The sequence below is a fragment of the Oryctolagus cuniculus genome, chromosome 3 (assembly GCF_051225735.1).
Source record: "Oryctolagus cuniculus isolate XC-2025 breed Fujian yellow rabbit chromosome 3, ASM5122573v1, whole genome shotgun sequence".
Taxonomy (NCBI): Eukaryota; Metazoa; Chordata; class Mammalia; order Lagomorpha; family Leporidae; genus Oryctolagus; species Oryctolagus cuniculus.
The window spans coordinates 184,809,074-184,831,989 of NC_142869.1; the positions used below are offsets into that span (position 1 = coordinate 184,809,074).

The window sequence follows — 22,916 nt, forward strand, 5'->3', positions numbered from 1 at the left end:
AGGTTCCCAGCCCCCTACCGCCCTTCCTAGCGTCTTTCTCAGATACACCCTGTGCTTAGCTCGCCAACATGTTGCCCGTTCATTCTAGACAGCAATAGCCGTGAGAAAACATTTGCAAGGGCAAAACCTTTCTGTCCCTACAAGCCAGTCCTACTCCTCCTTTTGGAAAGCCTCCAGCCCTCCTGAGAACAACAAGTCAATTTCCTCCAAAGTCTGGCAGCCGCTCTGTGTTCCAAGGAGAGATGTAATTTCTTCTTTAAAGGGGATCAGGTGCAGGAATGCGCGGGGGGGAGGGGGGGGTGCCCCAGGTGCACACACTTCCCAGGATGCAAGGCGGCTGCTTAAAGAATCCTGTTTGGAGAGCTGAGCGCAAAGGAGAGGGTAAGACCAGGCTTCGAAGGCAAGTCCAGAAGCCCCCAGGAAGCCGTGGGTGGTCCGACCTGCGTGTAAAACCTGGCTGTGGTGAGCGGGGAGCACAGGGCCAAGGAGCACGCAGCGGTGAGTCTCGGAGGGCAGCCGCACCCTGGCTTTGTGTGCCCTGCGGTTGGTGGTGGTGGAGTGGGGGTGGGAGTTGACTCTTCATGCATGGCCAAACGCAGATGGAGCGAGGAAATTCCGTTCTTTTTATTGGTGATATTGCAGAACAAATTATATCACCCACGCAAAATCCAGGTTTAAAAATATCTACAGAGGCCCCATTATCTCTGGCTCAAAAATTTAGCACAGAAAATACAATAGAATGTCAACCGGTGCCTTGAATTTGTTGTAATGAAGCTTGAACTCCAGCTAAGACCGAGTTTCAGAGTAAATCCCAATTTATCAGGCCTTTGAGGGTGGGTTAGGGATTCCTTCCCCATTGTAGCTTTCTTGGGAAATGATGATGAGACGTGAACTATTGTTCCCTGTGTTATTACCACTTTTCCTGAGTAGGCCTGACTGATCATCCACCACTCATCCACCTACTCATCTACCACCCATCTACCCACTCATCCACCCACCCATCCACCCACCCATCCACCCACCCATCCATCTACCCACTCATCTACCACCCATCTATCCATCCATCTACCCACTCATCCACCACCCATCCAACCATCCACTCATCCATCCACCCATCTATCCATCCATCTACCCACTCATCCACCCACCCACCCACCCTCCCGTCCACCCATCCATCTACCCACTCATCCACCCACCCATCCATCTACCCATCTAACCATCCACTCATCCATCCACCCATCTATCCATCCATCTACCCACTCATCCACCCACCCATCTTTCCACCCATCTACCCACTCATCCACCACCCATCCACCCATCCATCCACCCATCTAACCATCCACTCATCCACCACCCATCCATCCACCCATCTAACCATCCACCCATCCATCCACCCATCCACCCATCTATCCATCCATCTACCCACTCATCCACCCACCCACCCACCCTCCCGTCCACCCATCCATCTACCCACTCATCCACCCACCCATCCACCCATCCATCCATCCATCCATCCACCCATCCACCTACCCATCTAACCATCCACTCATCCACCCACCCACCCACCCACCCATCCATCTACCCACTCATCCATCTACCCACTCATCCACCCACAGATCCACTCATCCATCCACCATCCATCCCAACTCTCTCCAGGCTAGAAGAGACTTAGTGACTTAGGGGACCAAAGAACAGAAAACGCCAGTGCAGACTTTGCAGGCTGTGCTTCAGAGCGAAGTTCACGAGCTCGCTCTCTCAGTGTTACTCAGATCCACCTCTGAGACACGTTTTCCTCTTCTCTCTTTATGGAGCTTTTGGCTGAAGCTCTTAGAAAATACTAAGAGAATACTTTCTATAAATGCGAATTAGCTTTGGGTTGGTGCCTGCGTGTCCTCTTATGACTTGGAATGCAGGTCGGCTTGAGTGTGCCGAGGTGAGTGCCAAAATCCTGGTGACTCCTCGTCCCCAAGTGCCCCACCACCAGGATCCTGCTGTGGAAAACCCTGTGCACCCCGACTGGGCAGGAGGGAGAGCTTTCTTTGTTGCTGGTGGACTTGGGACGTTTGTTTCTTCTGTCCATTGTCAGTGGGAGCCCACCTGGGCCTTGAGCACCTTCAAAGGTGTTAGGAAAGTCACCCTTACAGTTGTCAGGCACTGACTGGGCCAAGCTCATTCGCTGAGTCCGCTCAGGCGAGCTCTCTTGCTTCTCTCTCAAACAACTGAAGTTTGAAAGGTTTTTCCTCCTCCAAAATGTATTGATTTGCAATGTGAAACAACCGAGAACAACAGGAGCATTTTTGAAACCGAAAGTCCCCACTGTGTTGTGCCCCTCCTTGGTGAGACGGTGTGACGGGTGAGGGTGAATGTCGGTGGGACACAGGTGGAGGGGGAGGGTTGGGGTCTGACTTCCCAACAGGAACGTTGCACAGGGGCAAGTTGCCAGCACCAGATGTTTACCCTCCAAATGAAGTCAACCTTTTTATTTATTTATTAAAGTTTATTTATTTGAAATTCAGAGTTACACAGAGAGAGAAGGAGAGACAGAGAGGTGTCTTCCATACGCTAGTTCACTCCCCAGGTGACTATAACAGCTGGACCTGCGCCGATCAGGAGCCAGGAGCTTCTTCCAGGTCTCCCACGCAGGTGCAGGGACCCAAGGACCTAAGCCATCGTCTACTGCTTTCCCAGGCCATAGCAGGGAGCTGGATCAGAAGTGGAGCAGCTGGGACTCGAACCGGCGCCCATATGGGATGCCGGCACTGCAGGCGACAGCCTTACCTGCTATGCCACAGCGCCGGCCCTCAACCTGTCTTAAAAAAAAAAAAGTAACTTTCCTGCTCTGTTGGGCACTTTGCGTCTGAATCCAGCGTGTTCTAACATTAATGAGACAACTCCTAGCAGATAAATGTCCTCACTAACTCCATAGACACTGAACAGCTTGAGCTGAGTGATTGCTGATTGTGGTGAACTTCCAGAGATTTCTTTGCTTCCTTTGTTTAGAAGTGAGAACAGTGCTACATGGGTGGGCACAGTGCTGCATTTTACAGATGATCTCATCTCCTCCTCATAACACTCACTATAAAACTGCAAGCCTGGGCCAGTGCTGTGGCATAGCAGGTCAAGTCACCACCTGCAGTGCTGGCATCCCGTACGGGCACCAGTTTGTGTCCTGGCTGCTCCACTTCCGATCCAGATCCCTGCTGGTGGCCTGGGAAAGCAGTGGAGGATGGCCCCAGTACCTGGGCCCCTGCACCCATGTGGGAGACCAGGCTGGAGTCCCTGGCTCCTGGCTTTGATCTGGCCTGCCCCAGCTGATAAAAACCATTATTTCCCACACAACTGGATAGCGCTCTCAGCTAGCACTGTCCCCCGGTGCTGCCGTAACCGTGCCTTCCGCTGAGTGGCATGAGCGAGAGAAGGTTCCGGAGGTTGGAACTTGGAGGTCAGAGTGTTGGCAGCGCCTGAGGCAGAATGGGTTGTGCATCCCCGGCCTTCCAGGGGCCCACTGGCAGACGTGAGGCTTTCTGGGCTTGTAGGGGCATCACCTCCATGTCTGCCTTTGGGTTCTCGTGAGGTTGTCTGCCTTCCCTCCTTGCACCCCGACACCAGGCAGATTGGATTAGGACTCCTCCCAACTCACAGCACACCCAGCGTGACTCCACCTAACCCCAGTGCCAAGGAGGGCCCCACTCTGCAGCCTCGGCGCTGGACTCCAGGGCACCGAGCGCACCCAGAGGGTGTTCTCACACTCTTGGTTTTGGGTGCATCTCCCTGCTGACCACAGATGCTGTGCCTCTCTGCGTGCTGTGTGAGGCGCCTTTGGAGCAATGTCTCTGTGCGTCATTGCCCTCTTTTTAAGCTGAGCTGCCTTCTTGCTGTTGCCGGAATTCTTTATATATTCTGGACACTAGACTCCCATTAGACCTATGATTTGCAGATGTTTTCTCCAGTCCTGTGGGTGTTTTTCCTTTTCTTGATACTGTCCTTCGATGCACAAGAGTTTTAAATTTTGACTGAGCCACTTTATCTGCTTTTTCTTTGATTGCCTGTGCTTTGGAGTCACTTGGAAGGAGTCTGCCCGATTCGAGATCACGGTGACTTTCCCCTTCTTCTAAGCTTTACAGTGTGAGCTCTTAAATGTGGGCCTTTGATCCGTTTTCAGTTTTGTATTTTTTGGTGTGAGGGACTTGGGCAGCTGCGGATTTTGGTGTCTGTGGAGTTCCTGGAACCAAGCTCCTGCAGACACAGCGCTGGGAGCCATACTTGGGTTAGCCAGTCCCGCCTCACTTAGGCTGTTTCCACCGATACACTGCTGCTCTGAGCTTCTGGGCGTGGTTTCATGAGGATTTGTGTTTTCAGTTCTCTGGCACCTCACGGTTATTTTTTTTTTAATATTTATTTATTTATTTGCAAGTCAGCACCAGCCCCACTGGTGATTTTGATTGCTTTAATTTCATGTTAATAGTTTGTCTTCCCCTCTAGAACCACGTTCAGTCCTACCCAGTATGTAATAGGTACTGAGTCTATTTTTATAAGGAAAAGAAGGTGCTTTTACTGCTAACAACTTTATTTTTAAAGATTTTATTTATTTATTTATTTGAGAGGTAGAGTTAGAGAGAAGGAGAGACACAGAGAGAGGTCTTCCACCCACTGGTTCACTCCCCAAATGGCCAAAATGGCTGGAGCTGGGCTGATCTGAAGCCTGGAGCCAGGAGCTTCTTCTGGGTCTCCCATGCGGGTGCAGGGGCCTAAGGACTTGTGCCATCTTCCACTGCTTTCCCAGGCCACAGCAGAGAGCTGGATCAGAGGAGGAGCAGCCGGGACTCAAACCAGGGCCCATATGTGACGCCGGCACTGCAGATGGAGGGCCATCCTACTCCGTTACAGCGCTGGCCCCGACCTTATTTATAAAAAATGGCCAAATAAAGAACATCCCTCAAAAAGATGTCCTGACAACATCTGAGAAGGGAGCAGCCCCTGCAGGACTGGCTCTGCTGGAGGCTGCTGGCTCCCAGGTGGGCTGAGACGGGGACTCCGGGTCCTCCCACCGTGGGCGGAACAGTGTTTCATGGATCCCTGGATTCTTTCTGAGCAGGACTGACCTCTCTCCTCGGGGTGTGTCCCTGTGACGGTGTTGCCAGAGAACTACACTGCAGGTGACTGTTCTCAGTGCAACTCCTGTGTCTGCAGCAGGGTTAGAAAGGCCTTAGGGCAGGGGACACGGTGCCCTCTCCTTGGGAGCCCACACGACACACGATGCGGAAGTGGCGCCTGGCAACCATTAATGACCACACAAGTGCTCGGGGCTATTTTTACATTCTGGGAAGAGAAGACCTTAGTTTGAGTTCTTTAAAAACACACATTTAATTTTTATTTTTATTTTGAAAGTATGGAGACACATAGTGAGACAGAGACAGTCATACTGACAGAGCTGTCATCTATCAGTTGACTTCCCAAACGCCCACAGTGGGGTGGAGCTGGGAGCTAGGACGTTAGTGCAGGTCTCCCCTGTGGGTGGCAGGGCCCCCGTGACGCGGGCCGTGGCTGACGCCTACCCGGGTCTGCACTGGCAGGGAGTGGCTGTCAGGGGCTGGGACTGGGAGCAAGCCGGGGCTCTGGGATGTGGGATGCAGATGCCCCCGCTGCCAGGCCCAGTGCCCACCTCAGCTTCTTTATTTTTTCAACTGTGTACTGAGATTCGATTGCCATACAGAAAGCTGGACATACGTGACATATACCACTTGATGAATTTGGAGGTACATAAAAACCCATGGGGCCAGTGCTGTGGTGCAGGGTTAACGCCCTGGCCTGAAGCGCTGGCATCCGTTATTGGTGCTGGTTCCACTCCCAGCTGCTCCTCTTCTGATCCAGCTCTCTGCTATGGTCTGGGAAAGCAGTAGAAGATGGCCCAAGTCCTTGGGCCCCTGTACCCGCATGGGAGACCCGGAAGAAGCTCCTGGCTTCGGATCGGCACAGCTCCAGCTGTTGCGGACAATTGGGGAGTGAACATCAGATGGAGGACCTCTCTCTCTCTGCCTCTCATCTTTCTGTGTAACTCTGACTTTCAAATAAATAAATAAATCTTTAAAAAAAAAAACACCATGAAACCATCACCGCAATCTGCCGTACGCTTACACGTCACCCCCACTCTCTCACTTATTCTCACTGCGATAAGAACGCCTGGATCAGCCTCTCAACACCGCGCGTGGACAGCGGACGGAGCACCGTGCTGTTAACAGTGCAGGCGTTGCTGGGACATGCACCTCCCGCGCACCCCAGACAGCGCCCTCGGGTCACACCCTCCGCCCTGGCCGCAGCCCTTCCCGTGATGCTTTGGGACTATCTTAGATTCACCGTGCATGCGCCAGAGCGTGGTGTCTGTCCTGTGTCTGGCTCACTTCACTTAGCAGACACGTCCTCCGGGCGCATCGTGATGTTGCACAGCCAAGGTTTCCCGTCACGGACACGCCACATTTCCTCCCTCCATACAGCCACTGATGGCATCAACATCACAGTGAACATAGGAGTGCAGGTTCTGAGATAACTGACTTCAGCTCCTTTGGATGTCAGTACCGAGCAGTGGAGCTGGTTGGACTGTGTGGTAGCTCTGTTTGTAGATTTGTTGAGGAGCTTTGGTACTGTTTTCCAGAGCCGTCACCAGTTAACACTCGCACCGGCAGTGTAGAAGCTCTCCTCTCCCTCCTCCTCACAGGATTTGTTACTTCTCTTGGTTTTTGGACGATAGCTGCCCCACAGGGTTGACTGCGATGCACGCTTCCCTGGGGCGCGGCGACGTTGTGCACTTTCCCGCACACCTGCCATTGCAGGTCTCGGCTCTGTGTCGGCTGTGGTCTTGTCTTCTGAGTTGCAGGAGTTCCTTATGTATTTGGGGTATTAGCACTTCACGAGTTCTCATTCTACTACTTGCCGCCAGAAGTCCGACATCGGATAAGTTAGAGTCTCAGACCCACATTCTTGGAGCCATTTTTTTTTTAAGAAATGCAGAAGTAGAAGGCAGTAAAAGGAACCTCGATGTATCCAAGGTCGTCCATCACTGATTTCCAGCATTCTTTCTCCATCTACAACCGCCTGTATACACAGCGACATCCCACGTGCACTGTTCCCTCCCGGCCACTTGTTTATACTAATCTGAGACATCATCGTCATCACGTCTTCACCAGCTAGTGTAATATCCCAAACGTGTATTTTATTCACCACAGCCGTAATCCGTGTCACACCTAGCGATCCCATCCCAAAACTCCAAACCTGCTTCCGTTCCCGTGTTTTCTTTCTCTGTTGGTGTTTTGTGTTTTTGCAAGTTGACTTGTTAGATGACCCAGACCCCCAGCAGTGTGTGGTGGCTGCATCTCCTGGGTTTCAGTCTACAGTTTCCTCTTCCCTCTCCTTTTCCTTTGCCGAAGAAGCCAGGCCATTTATTTATACCATAGACTTTTCTACACTCTGGGTTTTTTTACTGCATCCTTCCGGCCTAGTTTGAAATGTTTTTCTTCATTTACTGTGTACACTGTAGATAGAGCTGGAGGGTTGATTGCATTTGGTTCAAGTTCTTTTTGTGAGAATTCCCAGGTGATGATCACTGGCTAGAGCCATTATTTTGTTAGGAGTTACAGCATAGTAATAATGTTTTAAGATATTTCAGAGGCAGAGTTACAGACACAGAGACGGAGAAACAGAGAAAGGTCTTCCGTCTGCTGGTTCACTCCCCAAATGGCCACAATGGCTGGAGCTGGGCTGATCTGAAGCCAGGAGCTTCCTCGTGGTCTCTCACATGGATGCAGGGTCAAGGACTTGGGCCATCTTCCACTGCTTTCCCAGGCCACAGCAGAGAGCTGGATCAGAAGAGGAGCAGCTGGGACTCGAACTGGGGCCCATATGGGATGTTGGTACCGCGGGTAGAGGCTTAGCCCACTATGCCACAGTGCTGGCCCCAACATAACAACTTAAGTCCACCTGTTCTGCAAGTAGTAGCTGAAATTCAGAATGATTTTCTTTCATCAGCTGTTTGACCCTAATACCAGGCGATTTGTCCAAGGAAGGCAAACACTTAGCAGTTCTCAGAAGGACGCGTGTGCTCCTTAGCAGCCTCCAAAGGACGCGAGTGTGATCTCCCTTTCAGCACTGCCAAGGGGTGGGTTGTCCCGTCTGCTGTGTTCAACCTCCTTGCTGCCCTCACCGTGCTGATGGCACGGATCCGTGCCTGACAGTGACAGTGGCAGCAGCGCCCAGGTACTGCGCTCTCCTGCGTGACAGGTATGGGCTAGGTGCCCTCAGATCGGTGGCAAGTTTCCTGTTGCCCTCATTTTAGAGACAAGGAAACCAAGGTGCATTCGGGTAAATTCCCCAGCCTAACAAGGGGCAGGGAAGAAGTTAGACCGTGAGCAGCCGAGTCCCTGAGCACGCGGGGCCGGTGAGGCTGGGTGTGGGGGTGCCTGGCCCACAGCACTCAGCAGCCTCATGAGCCGTCCTTCCCTCCTTCCTTGCTTCCATCCGGGAAGCTGCGTGGACACTGGAACCACAGAGGATGGCTGCCAGACAGACTGAGCCTGTCACCGTCATCAGCCTCCGGAAGCTGAGCGTGGCTGCCGCAGAGCCACAGCCCAGAGGTGAGGCCGTCACAGGGGTGTCCCGCTCTCAAGCTGCTGCCGAGGGCCCCTCCCCGGGTGGGCTTGTGGCCGTGGCGGGAGCGGCTTCCAGAGGCCGGCAGTAGCCCACACGCCCTCCCTCTGCCTTCCCTCCTCAGAGTCCAAGACGTTCACCGTGGAAGACGCCGTGGAGACCATCGGCTTCGGGCGCTTCCACATTGCCCTGTTCCTGATCATGGGCAGCACCGGGGTGAGTTCTCCGAGCCCAGAGCCGGGCTCCTCACTGCACTGAGCTGTTCAGGCCGGGGCGTGGGGCGGGGGCGGCAGGGCTGCAGCACGGGGCGGGAGGGGGGGGGGAAGGAGTATCTGTCTCTGCTCTGGGAAGTCGAGGCTTATTTTTGAAAGGGTTTGCATGGAGGCGAAGGGAGGCAGGAGAAAGCGGTGCTGATTTCCTTGTAAGGGGAGGCACTGCTAGAAGGATCACCTGCAACAGTTGTAACCAGGGTTTCAGACCCACCCAGAGGCACGTGTTTACTGCTTGTTTACTGCTCGGGCTTGAACACCTGCCGCCCCTTGGAAATTCAGGTGTTGCCCATGGAGCCTGGTACGAGGAGGGGCCTTCGTGAAGCCACGGGGGCTCCGCCCACGGGCGCAGGGTGAGGACCGAGCGCCCGGCTTGCTCGCGCCTCTGCCTTGGTGCCCAGAGCCTGCGGGTGGCTCCATCTCGGGCTTCCCAGCCCCTAGTGCTGTGCTGTGGCAGCACACACACTAACACGTTTCCGTACGCTGTCTTGAGTAAAATGAGAACCCAGGCCCCGGGTTTCCATCGCGCAGTTGTGAAACTGTGGACCAGCGCCGCTGCATCCTCTGGCGGCAGGGTGGGGCTGTTAAGCTGCCCTGAGATGCATAATGGTAGCAAGACAGCGACAGCGGGAAATCAGGGGAGCGGGCGCGCGTGTAAAGGTAGGTGAGGCAGCCGGGAGTGACAGGTGTCTCCGGGTCTAAGGAGGGGAGTTGGGGAGCTGGCGGTAGCACGCATGTGCTGATGCATCTTCCAAAAGGAGGCGGCGGACCTTGTTCGGCCTGTTCTGCCTCTGCTCTCCGAGTTCCGCACAGGCAGAGGGTGTGCTAACAAGTAGCCAGTCTGATAGCCTATCAATGTTAGCACTAGGGCGCTGGCCCCAGCGAAGTCTTCATTTTGTCTTAATTGCCTTCCTCCAGGCCCAGGGCCTGAGTAACACTGCACTTGTCTTGCATTATGCTGGGCTTAATTTCTACCGCTTGTTTCTGTTTCCTAGCCTCCACTCTTTCCTGGGAGAGAAATCTTCCCTGTAATGGATTCAATCGTAGTTAGAGGATGACACTCAGATTTTACACTGAGAAACAACTTAAGGAGCAGGTGTTTGTCGTAGTTCAGATGGAGCCTGTGACACCTGCGTCCCGTGTTAGGGGCTGGGGTTCCTCCTGACTGCCTCTGAGTATCGCTTCCTGATAATGTGCACCTGGGAGGCAGGTGGGCTCAAAGCTGGGTCCCTGCCACTGTGGCAACCTGGATTGTGTTACGGGCTCCTGGCCCAGCCCTGGCTGTTAGAGTGAACCAGGGGATGGAAGATCTGTTTCTCTCTCATACATGAAAGCAAAATAGTATTTGGTAGTACACCCTACACTAGGGTTGCTAAATACGTTCTCTGCTGATGAACTCTCACTTTGGACAAGGTGCCCACCACTTTCCAGCTTTGATGTGGACGCCGAGCGCCTCCTCCCCACCTCCCTCTGCCCGCATGCCCCTCGTGGTGCCACCCTGTGGTGTGTGAGTCCAGAGTCCCAGGGAGTACGTGCCCTCGTCCCCGGGGACCCTCCGTGGTCTCGCCGGGAAAGCTGACCTCCTGGAGTTCTTTGTGCAGCCGCAGCGCTGTGTGGGTGCACAGGAGGGGTCTGAGTGAGGGAGAGGCTGAGGGGCTGCCCCGGGAGGACGTGACTGCGAGCTGGCACTGACGTGAATCGTCTCCTCCTCTTTGAAGGTGGCCGAGGCCATGGAAATCATGTTAATAGCTGTTGTGTCTCCTGTCATCCGCTGTGAGTGGCAGCTGGAGAACTGGCAAGTGGCGTTGGTGACTACGGTGAGTGGCTGCTCTCCGGGCCTGACCCCGCCCCCACCCCCGCCCCGCAGGGCCAACAGCCAGAGGGCTCCTCGCCACTTGCTGTGTCGACTGCTACAGCACATGGGTTTGCAGGCTCATCGGGGCCTTTCTCTCTACGGCGAGAGTGTGCAGCCGTGATGCTAGCTCTCCAGCTCCGAGAAAGAGTCCGGGTGAGAGAGATGCAAGTTAGAGGGAGCGGGTTGGTCTTGGGTTGAGTCGGGTCCCCAAGAGGCTCCTGACCGCGGTGCCTTAACCAGGCAGCAAACCGCCGCTGGAAGTGCTGCTCACGCGGCGTTCCTCAGACCAGTCCCTCACCTGAGTCCTCTCGGGTGCTGCGGGACATGTGACAGTTGTGTCTGTGATTTGGAGACTGGGAACCTTCAAAGTCATACCCAGTCACAGCAGTACATCTGCCCTAGCTCTCACTCTCTCCCCCCAATTAAAATTCCTCCTTTTTTTTTTAAGTATTTATTTGAAGGCAGAGTTACAGAGAGGAAGGGAGAGACAGAGAGGTCTTCTGTCTGCTGATTGATTCCCCAGTGGCCAGGGCTGGGCCAGACCAAAGCGTCTCCCACAAGGGTGGTGGGGCCTGGGTGTGTGGGCCGTCTTCTTCTGTTTTCCCAGATGCATCATCAGGGAGCTGGATCAGTGGAGCAGCTGAGACTCGAACTTGAGCCCATGTGGGATACTGACGTTGCAGGCAACAGCCTAACCCACTAAGCCACAACTCTGGGCCCTGGTGTTCTGTTGCATTGGTTCCTTTTCATTTTTCCAGGGCCCTTAGCTCCTGTTCCACTTGCTCAACGACCTGCTTGAGTGTTAACTGAGTAATTTACGGATTGGGGGCTCATAGGAAGTTAGTGCTGAAGAAACAAAACTTCCTGTGCATTATAGATCAGAGACAGGAGTCATTCTATAAATAACTCCCCGAGACAAGAGTCAACCTCGGGGGGAGGGGGTTAGTTTTCTGTCTCCATGCAACCTTCCACGCAGGGATATAGAATCAGCTTTTGCAAACCTTGGGGTTAGCAAATTTTGAGCCCAGGACTCTGTCCTAGAAAGAACTGTACACAGGGCAAAATCGTGGTTGTCATCTGAGAATTTGTAATTTTTTAAAATAGTTCCTGGTGAAAGAAATTCATCTGAGTCTTCCTTGTGTCAAAAAGACAAAACTAACATTGAACTTAACCGTCTGGTCGGCTTTCTTTTCAGTTCTTGGGAGCTGGCAACACTTCGCCGTAACAGTGTTTCTGTAGGCTGAGCAGAAGTTGGTTTTAGGGGGTAAAAAGCTGAGGGAAGCAGAATCCAGGAACAAAAAGTGAATTGGTCATTTCAGAATTACCGCCCTTGGAAGGTGGGTGGGGACCGGGAGACATTGGCTGTCAACGTCAGGTTTCCTTTTGTACAGGGAGAAAGCAGAGGGAACCTCATTCTCGGGCCAACTAAAACTGGCCTGCTAGAGAAATGGGCTGTCTGTTCGCCAATGCTGATTTCCAGGAAGCTCAGAGAGACAGCTGAGTCTCAGCTTGGTGCCGTGGGACTTCAGCGTAAGTGATCCCATTTTGATTTTAGCCTGGTCTATCAGGGCCTGGTACAGGAGCTTAGTCCAGAAGAAAATTGGCCTTGTGTGATCTTTACTTAACACTGAGGAAGAGAAAGAGAGAAAAGGGGAGACGGCAGACAGAAGCAGGGTTCCAAGCCTCCCAGTGAGGGAGAGAGGAAGCAGGCTGACGCTGTCCCTGGGGCCCTCGGGCACCTGCCCTGGACAGGGAACCGAGGAAGCCAGGTGTCAGCTGAAGCCGGCGCTGAGTCTAAATGCTGGGATCCAGCCTGGGCTCCTGGGTCTTCCCGGGGAACAAGCCATTGGGAGAACACTAAGGAAAACAGTGAATTCATCCTAGAATTTATAGCTGTTTTGAAGAGTCTTTTTCTTTTTTAAGTAAATGATAGTTTGCTGTTTAAAATTTATGCTTGTGGGGCCAGCGCTGTGGCGTAGCAGGTGAGGCTGCCGCCTGCAGTGCCAGCATCCCAAATGGGTGCTGTTTTGAGTGCCAGCTGCTCCACTTCCAATTCAGCTTCCTGTTAATGCACCTGGGAAAGCAATGGAACAAGTCCTTGGGCCCTTGCACCCAAGTGGGAGACCCAGAGGAGGCTCCTGGCTTCACATCAGAGCCTCTCTGGCCATTGCGGCCATCTGGGGAGCGAGTCAGCAGATGGAAGACCTCTCCCTCTGTCTGCCTCTCTGCCTCTGCCTCTCTAACTCTGCCTTTCAAGTAAATAAATAAATCTGTAAAATAAAGTCTTTGCTTGCTTGTAACACATGAAGGAAGGCTTTTATGTCCTCATTTTGTGTGTAGAATAGGCGGAGCATGAATGGATAGATTGCCTTTTTTTTTTCCTTGCAATTTCTTTATTAGAAAGGCAGAGTTAGATCTTGCATCTTCTGTTTCATTCCCCAAATGGCCACAGCAGCGGGGGCTGCTCCAGACTGCAACCGGGAGCCTGGAACTCCAGCTGGGTCTCCCATGTGGGTGGCAGGGTCCCAAGCACATGGGCCAGTGTCTGCTGCCTTCTCAGGCGCATTAGCAGTGAGCTGGCTCAGAAATGGAGGAGCTGGGTCTTGAACCAGCAAGGGGTACCGGTGTCCCAGGCAGCACCGCAACCCCGTGCCACAGTTGCTTTTCAATCGCAGTGGAAGCTGCCGATTGCAGTGCTGAGTAGCCTGGAGTCCGAGCTGCTGCCTTGCATCAGAGGAGGCGCTTACCTGGCCCTGGACCCTTTCACACCGGGGACGGTCTTTCCACGTGTGGGATCACCCGCCAAGAAGCATACGCGTAGCCTCCAAAGCCCAGAGTGTGCTAAGGGCTGGGGGAGCCCTAACCTTAGCCTGCACCCCTCACACGGTCCCAGTCTGCTTCTGGTTAAGATGGGAGAAGGCAGCAGTGCACATCTGAAACCCTGCCCACAGAACCGCTTCTCCTCACTCTCGCCAGATGGTGTTTTTCGGCTACATGGTCTTCAGCATCCTCTTTGGTCTGCTGGCTGACAGATACGGCCGCTGGAAGGTAAGTCGGGCCTTGTGATCTAGAATTTTCTGTGGGGCATTCTGTCACAGCACTCGCCTCTTGCTCTCTCCGTGGATGCTTCCCTGGGAAGCGGGAGGCTTCTCCCCTGACAGCACAGTCCTGGATCCCAGCCTTGTCTGCTTGGTTGCTTAGCTTTGCCCAAGGTACTGTCCCCACATCTGGTACCGGGCAGTCTAGGTGTGGGCAAGGTTGAAACAGATTGGGTGGACCAAAGGCCATAGCATAGGGGGCAGGATCCGGGGTCTGTACAGTACCGTTGTTACAGAACTCAGTCTGCTGGGTGGAGGAGCAAGGGTGTGGGGACTTGGGGGTGTAAATGTAAGTGCATAAGCCTTAGTTAACTCTGTCTTAGCTTCGAAACTAAGCCACTTGGTCAGAGTCACAGATCTCTTAAGATTAAGCAGCAAGACATCCGGGTCTTCTGATTACAGATCCAGCCATCTCTGTCCTCTGATTTCTGGTGGAGAAACGCGGGGTGGGCGTTTGATGTGGTGGGAAGCTGCCACTTGGACCCGTGTCAGACGCCCGGGTTCGATTCCCAGCTCTGCTCCTGCTTCCAGCTTCGTGCTAATGCACACCTTGGGAGGCAGCAGTGACGGCTCATTACTTGGGCCCCTGGCGCTCTGGGAGACGCGGGCTGAGCTGTGACTCAGTTTTGGCCTGGCTCAGCCCCAGCTGTGGTGGGTATTTGGAGGATGAACCAACAAATGGAAGATCACTGTGTGTGTGTCAATTAAAATAAAATTTTTCTAAGGAAATGCCAAGGGAAAGCATTAATAAAATTGGCCGTATGTCTTAAAGCATTTAAATGTCATATGGGGTGGGCATTTAGCAGTTAAGATGCTGCTGTGTCCCACGTCAGAGTACCTGATTCGATGCCTGGCTCCAGCGCCCAGTTTCTACTTCCTGCTGATGTGATTCCCCGGGAAAAGTGGTGATGGCACAGATAATTGGGTTCCTGTCACCCACATGAGAAACCTCGATTGTCCCAGCTTCTAACTTCAGCCCTGGGCCAGCCCCAGCCACTGCAGACGTTGGGGAGTTAACCAGAGGTCAGGAGCTCAGTCTACTTGCTTCTCCCTGCCTCTCAAAATAGCCGTCAGACTTTGGGAGACCAATATGAAAGCACAGGTGTCTCCAAACACAGAAGGTACTGTGTGGAAAAAATGTGAACGTCCCAGGAACTTCAACATTGTCACGAAGTTTTCAAAAGCAAACTTAGAGCGCAAGGCACGATTTTTCCTCATCAAACCTGCAAGGAACTTTTTTTAAAGAAGTCCACACTGCTGAAACATTTCATACCTGTTAAGACAGAATCTTTAAGAAGTTCACAGGAAATGCATATTATGAAAAAGTATGCATGAGTTTCAAAATGTTATTGAGGGGCTGGTGCCATGGTGCATTAGGTTAATCCTCCGCCTGCCGCGCTGGCATCCCTTATGGGCACCAGTTCTAGTCCCGGCTGCTCCTCTTCCAGTCCAGCTCTCTGCTGTGGCCTGGGATAGCAGTGGAAGATGGCCCAAGTCCTTGGGCCCCTGCACCTGCATGGGAAACCAGGAAGAAGCTCCTGGCTTCGGATCAGCGCAGCTCCGGCCGTTGCAGCCATTTGGGGAGTGAACCAACGGAAGGAAGACCTTTGTCTCTGTCTCTCTCACTGTCTGTGAAACTACCTGTCAAATAAATTTTAAAAAAATGTTATTGAACCAAAGTAAACTTTTAATTCCATTTTCTGTGAACTTAAAAAAAAAAGATTGCCACTTTACCTTTCAAATGAAAGACCTTCCATCCATTGGTTCACTCCCAAGATGGCCCCAATAGCCAGAACTGAGCCAATCCAAAGCCAGGAGCTTATTCCAGGTCTCCCACGTGGGTGCAGGGGCCCAGGGACCTGGGCCATCTCCACTGCTTAACCCATAGCAGAGAGCTGGATCAGAAGTGTAGCATCCGGGACTTGAACTGGTGCCCATATGGGATGCCGGCACTGCAGGCGGTGGCTTTACCTGCCACACCACAGTGCTGGCCCCTAGTTGTTTTGCGGAGACGTCTAAACTTGGAAGTCTCGGCCTACAGACGATAGAATAGCAGGGCTGTATTGTTTGAATGTGAGAGACCAGTGAGCTTGCTCCAGGTTAGCTCCTCAGGGAAGCAAACATTTGGACAGAGATGAGAAATCGGGCTGGCGTTGTGGTGCAGTGGAGTTGAGCCGTGGCTTGCCACGCTGGCGTCCCGTATTGGAGTGCTGGTGCAAGTCCCATGTGCTCTACATCTTCACCTTTTTTAAAGATTTATTTGAAAGGGGGAGTGACAGAGATCTTCCATTGATTGGTTCATTTCCCAAAAGGCTACAGTGGCTGGACAGGGCCAGGTCAAAGCCAGGAGCCTGGAGCTCCATCTAGGTTTCCTACGTGGGTGCAGAGAAACACCCACACGTACCTGGGCCGCCCTGTACTACTTCCCTATGCACAGGAGCAGGGAGCTGGATCCGAAGTCGAGTAGCCAGGCCTTGAACCAGCACTCCTCTGGGGTGGTGGCATTGCAGGTGGTGGCTGAGCCTGCTGTACCCAGACCCAAGCCCCTGCTCTGCTTCTGATCCAGCTCCCTGGGAAGCAGCAGATGATGGCTCGAGTTCTTGGGGCCCCTGCCACCCACGTGGGCGACCGGGATGAAGTTCCAGATTCCTGGCTTCAGCCTGTTCCAGCCCCAGGTGTGCAACCGTTTGGAAAGTGAACCAGGGGTTGGAAGACCTGTCACTCTGCCTTTCAAGTAAATAAACAATGTTTAAAAATTAAAACTTACCTTCAGAAACTAGATAGTCCGTGTCTTCCCCGCGGAGGGATGTCCCGCTAACGTGTGCTCCTTTCTTGCGTCAGATTCTGTTCATCTCGTTCCTGTGGGGGGCCTACTTCTCCTTGCTGACCTCTTTCTCTCCCTCCTACGTCTGGTTTGTCTTCCTGCGGACCATGGTGGGCTGTGGCGTGTCGGGCCACGCGCAAGGGTAAGCACCTCCCTGGGGACCCCGCAGGCCCTCACGCTGTGGGTCCAGTGGACCGAGGGTATCAGTGGGTTGCAAGTCCGCACACTTGTGCTCCGTGCTTCTGAGCGCTTTGTGTGTGCCTGGTGGCCGCTTATACGAGGAACAATTTGTTCATCAGAGTGATGCTTTGTGGTGAACTAACAGGATGCTAAACTGAGCATGTGCCAGCTTTTATTTCCTTGAAGCTAATCATTTTTCAAATGAGCCTGTTAGGTTAGACTAAATATTAACACAGAGTACCATAGTGGGTAACAAGAACGTCAACCCAAACATGACTTATCTCATGAGAATCAGTTGGAGGGGTTGACTTGGCGTAAGCACCTGTGCCATCTAGGGATACCCATGCAAGATGTCCTTGCCCCGTGACCTGACACGGTGCCCACAGGATGCCAGCAGGATGACGGGCTGAGACAGCGAGCTTGGGGCCTGGCTGTGCCGGTGTGGAAGTGGTTATGCTAAACGGCCCCCAGGGCTTCCCTGAGATGAACACTAAGAGGGCCTCGAGCTATTATTTCCTGGTGCCGTGGAGCAGGTTATCCTGAGATGTGGAAGCACCTCATTACTGCCTGAACATGTTAGGGAAGGCATGGTTCTTCCCGGGGGCACGAGTTAAGCATCGCTCTGAGCTTGGGGCCCTAAAGGAAGAGTAGCTCAGTAGAATTTTTAACAGCCCTCAGGGAGCATCTAGAAAGATGCTAAAAGCCCCCAGACCCGGCTGATGACAGCGAAAGAGAGACAAGTAGACGGGTGATGGGATAGGACGGCGTCGTTGCTCGAGCGCAAGATTAGCATGTTGACTGTCCTCGTTGACTGGGAACACGATTTCTTTTCTCTCGGGTGTATTGCAATTTCCCTCGTATGTTTTAAGAAAGGAAACCAGGCGTGGGAAAACATTCTGCCAGCGCTTCTCTTGGCAAAAGAAATAAAGCTAGTATCTCTTGAGTGGTAGAAGGTTTAAATTAGCAATGTGAGTAAAAATGTAAACAGAGGAGCAGTTGTGACTTTCTCTCTTGCTCTTATGTGGATGTAGCTGGAACAGTTCTGATGTGCAGGAAGCTTTGTTTCTGAATTCCTCATGCCCGTGACCAGATAAATAATAGCTTTTTTTTAAAGTTACTTGGTTTTACTAGAATTGTGTTTTTTCTCCCTTCCTGTTCAGGCTGATCATAAAGACTGAATTTTTGCCCACAAAATATCGAGGCTTCATGCTGCCTCTGTCTCAGGTAAGGACAACGGGGCCTCTCCGAGTGCTTTGCCCGCTGCAGGAGGTGGTGAGTATGGTTCTTCTTCTGGCTTGGTAACGCTGGTCAGCACGCTGCCTGCTGGCGGCCGAGCTCGGGGAGGTGTGACAGGTACGGCTCCCAGGTTTTCTAACACGGGGACTCCGTCAGCCCACAGCAGTCACACTTCCTCCACACCAGGAGAGGTTCCAGTGGCTGCTTCCACTGGGATCACAGTGGCCCCCGGGGGTGTCTGGGCTGAACGAGGGAAGCGGCTCGCACTCTCGGAATGTCCTGCTGCCCTTCCGAGAATATTGGGGTGTATTGTCCATCAGTGGCCCTGTCTGGGGAGCACACCATAACTGCCTCCTTTGGCCGAGCCCATCATCCAGGTGAGCTCGTTGGGGTGCTCCCAGACCTTCCCGGAGCCCTCCCAGGCGCTGAGAGGGGTCTTACGTCGGCAGGTCCGCCCACCCAGGTGTGTCTTGTGGCTGTTGATGCTGTCTTTACCTAAAAGCTCAAACCTTTTAGAGGGTCCAGGGAGAGTGCCCCTTTCCGATGAAGCCTTAGGCATTTGGCAGTAGGAGAATACTTCTGAATTTGTTGTTTCAATCTAGAATTTAAGCAACAACCACAGAAACAATGAGAAGTCTCTAACACACTCTGAATGTGAACTTCACGTTTCCCCCAGCTGTCTTACTCGACCTCGAAGATGAGTGAACAAGTTTAGGCTTCGTCTTTGGGCTTTGCACTTGGCATTACTTGATGAACATCGTCCTGTGGAAGCCGTCTGTGGGCATTCTCTCTGCTGCCTGGCCCTGCACCTAGGCGTGCTTTCTGCTTCCATCTTCTCTCCCTGGCTTGTCTTACCTTCCAGGTGTCCTTGGTCTAATCTACTTGTCCTAATCTATTCCAGCGGTTTTAGTTACCTACTTACCTATGACCCCAAACTCCTCATGACAAAGAGCACCTTTTTGGCTTCAGAACACGTGTCCAGTTACCTGATAGTCAAGTGCACCGAGCTCAGAACTGAGCTTCCCATCTTTGCTGGAAACCTCGTTTCCTGTCCCCACCATCGGGGAATGGCAAACGCTGTCCCCCCAGTCATCAGAACCATCCTGACCCCTCCCTTTCCCCGTCCCAATCAATCACCAAGCCCTGTCAGTTCATCTATCGAGGGACCTTTGATTGAAGGTCACAGTTCCCTCCAAAACGTACCAAACCCAGGAGGGTATGTGTGTGGGTGTGTGTGTGTCCATTTCACTGCTACAAGCCTGTTGAGAGCCCCGTCACCTGTTACCTCTCTACTGAGAAGGCCTTGTGTCACACACCACCACAGCCTTCTGTCTCTATAGCCATACTCACTGAAATAATCTCATTTTTTTGGTAATAGATTCTTTAGTGATGAAATATTCTTCTACTAGGGCTGTTGTGGAGGCACACCTGTGCCACTAGCATCCAAAACTAGTGCTGGTTCGAGTCCTGGCTGTTCCCCTTCTGATCCAGCTCCTGCTAATACACCTGGGAGAGCAGTGAAGATGGCCTAAGTGCTTGGGCCCTGCACCCATGTGGGAGTCTTGGAGTTCAAGGCCCCTGGCTTGGGCCTGGCCCAGCGCTGGCTGTTGCAGCCTTTGGGGAGTGAGCCAGTGGGTGGAAGATCTGTCTCTCCCTCTTGTTGCATAATTCTGCCTTTCAATAAATAAATCTTTAAAAAGGGAGAAGAAAGAAAGAGTCATCCCTTAGTCCTCTCCTACCCCAAAGGGTTTTTTCCTGTGTACCTTCTCCATCACTGAGGCAGAACGGAGTTCCTGTCTACTCTCCATCACCAGGTGGGAAAATCATGTCCAAGCTAATGCTTGGCGTTGTGCAAATTCCCAGCCAGTGGACCTGGCCATAGTGGGCTACCTGTTACTCGTTGATGAAGTATAAAAACCAAAATGTGGAGCAATGTTCATAATGTATCATTTGCATAGGAGGAAATTGGATTGGCATTGGGGAACAGAGGGTTAAGCCACCCCCTGCAATGCTGATATCCCATATCAGAGCACCTGTTCAAGTCCTGGCTGCTGCACTTCCGATCTAGCTCCCTCCCAACACAGCAGGGAAAACAGTGAAAATGGCCCACGGATCTGGGCCCCTGCCACCCACATGGGAGACCAGGATAGAGTTCTAGGCTCCCGGTTTCAGCCTGGCCCAAACCCAGCCATTGTCGCCATTTGAGAGTGAGCTAGTGGATGGAAAATCGCTTTCTCTGTCTCTGTCACTTTGTCCTTCAAATACAATCAGTCTTAGAACAAAATACATCATATATCATATATATTTAGAATAGCTTTGGAAGGTATAAGGGGTCTTTAATAAGCTCACGGAGGGGCTGGCATTGTGGCATGGCAGGTAAAGCCTCTGTATATGATGCTGGTTTCCTGTATGGGTGTCAGTTCGAGTCCTGGCTGCTCCACTTCTGCTCCAGCTCCCTGCTAATGTGTCTGAGAAATCAGTGGAGGATGCCCTAGACTTGGGCCCTGCACCCCCGTGGGAGATGGGAAGAAGGCCCCGGCTTTGGGGTAGCCCAGCACTGGCTGTCGTGGTCACATGGGGAGGGAACCAGCTGCTGAAAGCACTTTCCCCTCATCCCTCTCCCTCCAGGTCTGATTTCAGGGTCAATCTTTGAAAGAAAAATGCATGAAAAAATGTATATTATAAAAAACATGGATTTCAAATTTTTGGTACCAAAAATAAGTTTATCTTTAAAATTTTTTAGAATTTGAAAGAGGGACACATGCACACGTGTGTGCACATACACACAGAGGGAGAGAGCCTCCCTTTGCCGATTCACTCTCCAGTGCATAGAGTAGCCAGGGCTGGACCGGGCGGCGGCCGGAAGCCCCAGGTTCCATCCGGGCCTCCCACTTCAGTGACAGGGTCTGGTTCTTAAGCTGCCTCCCGGGATGCACACTAGCAGGAAGCTGGAATGGGAAGCAAAGCTGAGACTGGAACTGACACTCCAGTATGGCGTGTGGGCATCCTCAGTGGTGTCGTATCCACTACACCAAGTGTCCGTCTCTAAACCCTTAAATCTGTTTTACGTGAAGCTTTGGAAGTACTCTTGTATGGCAGAAACAGGCCATACTGGTTCCTTTTTAAAAAATATTTATTTGAAAGTCAGAGTTAGGGAGAGACAGAGATCTTCCATCCGCTGCTTCCCTCCCCAGATAACTGTAATGGCCAGAGCTGGGCCAGGCTAAAGCCCAGTGCTTCATCTGGGTCTCCCCTGTCAGTGCTAGGGCCTAAGCACTTGGGCCAACCTTACGCTGCTTTCCGACGTGCACTAATATGGAGCTGGATCGAAAGTGGAGCAGCCAGGACTTGAATCCGTGCCCATCTGGGATGCCAGTGTTGCAGGCAATGGCTTAACCTGCTACGCCCTAACACCGGCCCTGGTAATGGCTCCTTCTGAGATGGCAGAGAATGGGAGTACTTTCACCGTGGCCTCTGCGTGGCCACGGGACAGTCCCGTGGGTGTGCTGAGGATTCAAGAGTATCTCGGGTGTTTTGGACTCCAGGAGACCACTGACCCTGTACCTGGCGGAGGCGCCGACACTGAGCCTTGGGGAGGTGTGGTAGTTCAAGGTGGCGCTGGGAGTAGAACTTGTTCTTCGGAGATGTCCCGGTGTCGCCCTTTAACGAAGGCAAAATGCTGCGCGAGGCGGGCTCTCAGCGTCCGTGTCTGTCCCCAGGTCTTCTGGCTCGCAGGCTCCCTGCTCATCATCGGCCTGGCCTCCGTGCTCATCCCCACGCTCGGGTGGCGCTGGCTCATCCGCGTCGCCTCCATCCCTGGCATCATCCTCATCATGGCCTTCAAGGTGAGGAAGCTCTTGGGGCCCATCGGTCCTCCCTCCAGCTGCTGGCCCCTGGGCCCCAGCTGTATAAGGGAGCATCAGAAACGTCAAGAAATTAGAAGGTACGCTTATTCTGGAGTCAAAGCCTTGCTTTGAAACCCACGTGCAGTGTTTTTCATAATACGCATTTCCATGAACTTTGTGACGACCTCTCATGTCGTTTGTGTGCCCTGTCTTTGCTTTCCTGGGAGTTGATTTGACAGCTCGGCCCCGTGGGCTGACGGGGTGCCAGGTCCCTGCAGACCTGCTGGCTTGTGCTCCAGTGCGCTCAGTGAGTTGCCCGACTGCCGGGTATCATCCTTAGCTTCTAGAAGAATTCTGCTCGTTGTTCCAAGACAGGACTGGCACTCAGGGGGACTGGGCTCTGCTTGCTTTGTCATCACCTGCTCCCTGGAATGGAAGAATTTCCGAGTTCAGAAGCGTCCTTCGTGTCTGTTGGCCCGCAGGCACTTCCTGCGGCAGCAGGTCTGTTCTGGAACGCTGAGGTTCAGGCGTGGGACCGCTTCATAGATTGCGTGGTGTGTCTCTTCTGCAGGCAGCCCTGGCTGTTAGGAAGTCGTCTTGGTGTTGAGTGGGATTTCCTGTTAAGTGTGCCTGTGGGCTTCACTCCTCCTCTCTAGAAAACCAGAGATCCAGGCTCTCACTTCACATGTTGAGGAGTTGGTGACCCCCCAAGACGTGACTTGTCTAATTCAAGCGGCAGCATTACCTGCAGCCTCGCCCGTGACAGCCGGTCCGGAGCCCAGTCACTCCTTCCTGCAAGCTGCATCGGAATGAAATTCAGGCGTTCAGTCTTCATCCTTTGGTTTTAGCCCAGCGTCCCTTCTCCCTCGATTTCCCTCCAAGGAGCAGTGTGAGTTCTGAGTGCACCCCAGGACAGGCCAGCCCACTGTGCCTGGGGAGCATGCCTGTCTCACAGGCTGGGGCCAGGAGTGA

At 52.9% G+C, this 22,916-nt stretch overlaps 1 protein-coding gene across 15 annotated transcripts in view; it reads left to right on the forward strand.

Annotated features, from left to right (window-relative positions):
- The first annotated feature begins 316 nt into the window (after positions 1 to 316).
- Positions 317 to 22,916, forward strand: part of SVOPL (SVOP like) — a 69,651-nt gene continuing 47,051 nt past the window's right edge. For 6 of the 15 annotated variants that reach the window (XM_089329696.1, XM_089329689.1, XM_089329690.1 and 3 more), the window contains exons 1-8: positions 317 to 498; positions 8,517 to 8,624; positions 8,762 to 8,853; positions 10,625 to 10,723; positions 13,738 to 13,809; positions 16,701 to 16,825; positions 18,024 to 18,087; positions 21,819 to 21,944. In XM_089329696.1, the coding sequence (XP_089185822.1) occupies positions 327 to 498; positions 8,517 to 8,624; positions 8,762 to 8,853; positions 10,625 to 10,723; positions 13,738 to 13,809; positions 16,701 to 16,825; positions 18,024 to 18,087; positions 21,819 to 21,944 (858 nt within the window). In that variant the 5' untranslated portion in view covers positions 317 to 326. The other 9 variants (XM_089329694.1, XM_017339011.4, XM_089329695.1 and 6 more) reach the window with 8 other exon arrangements.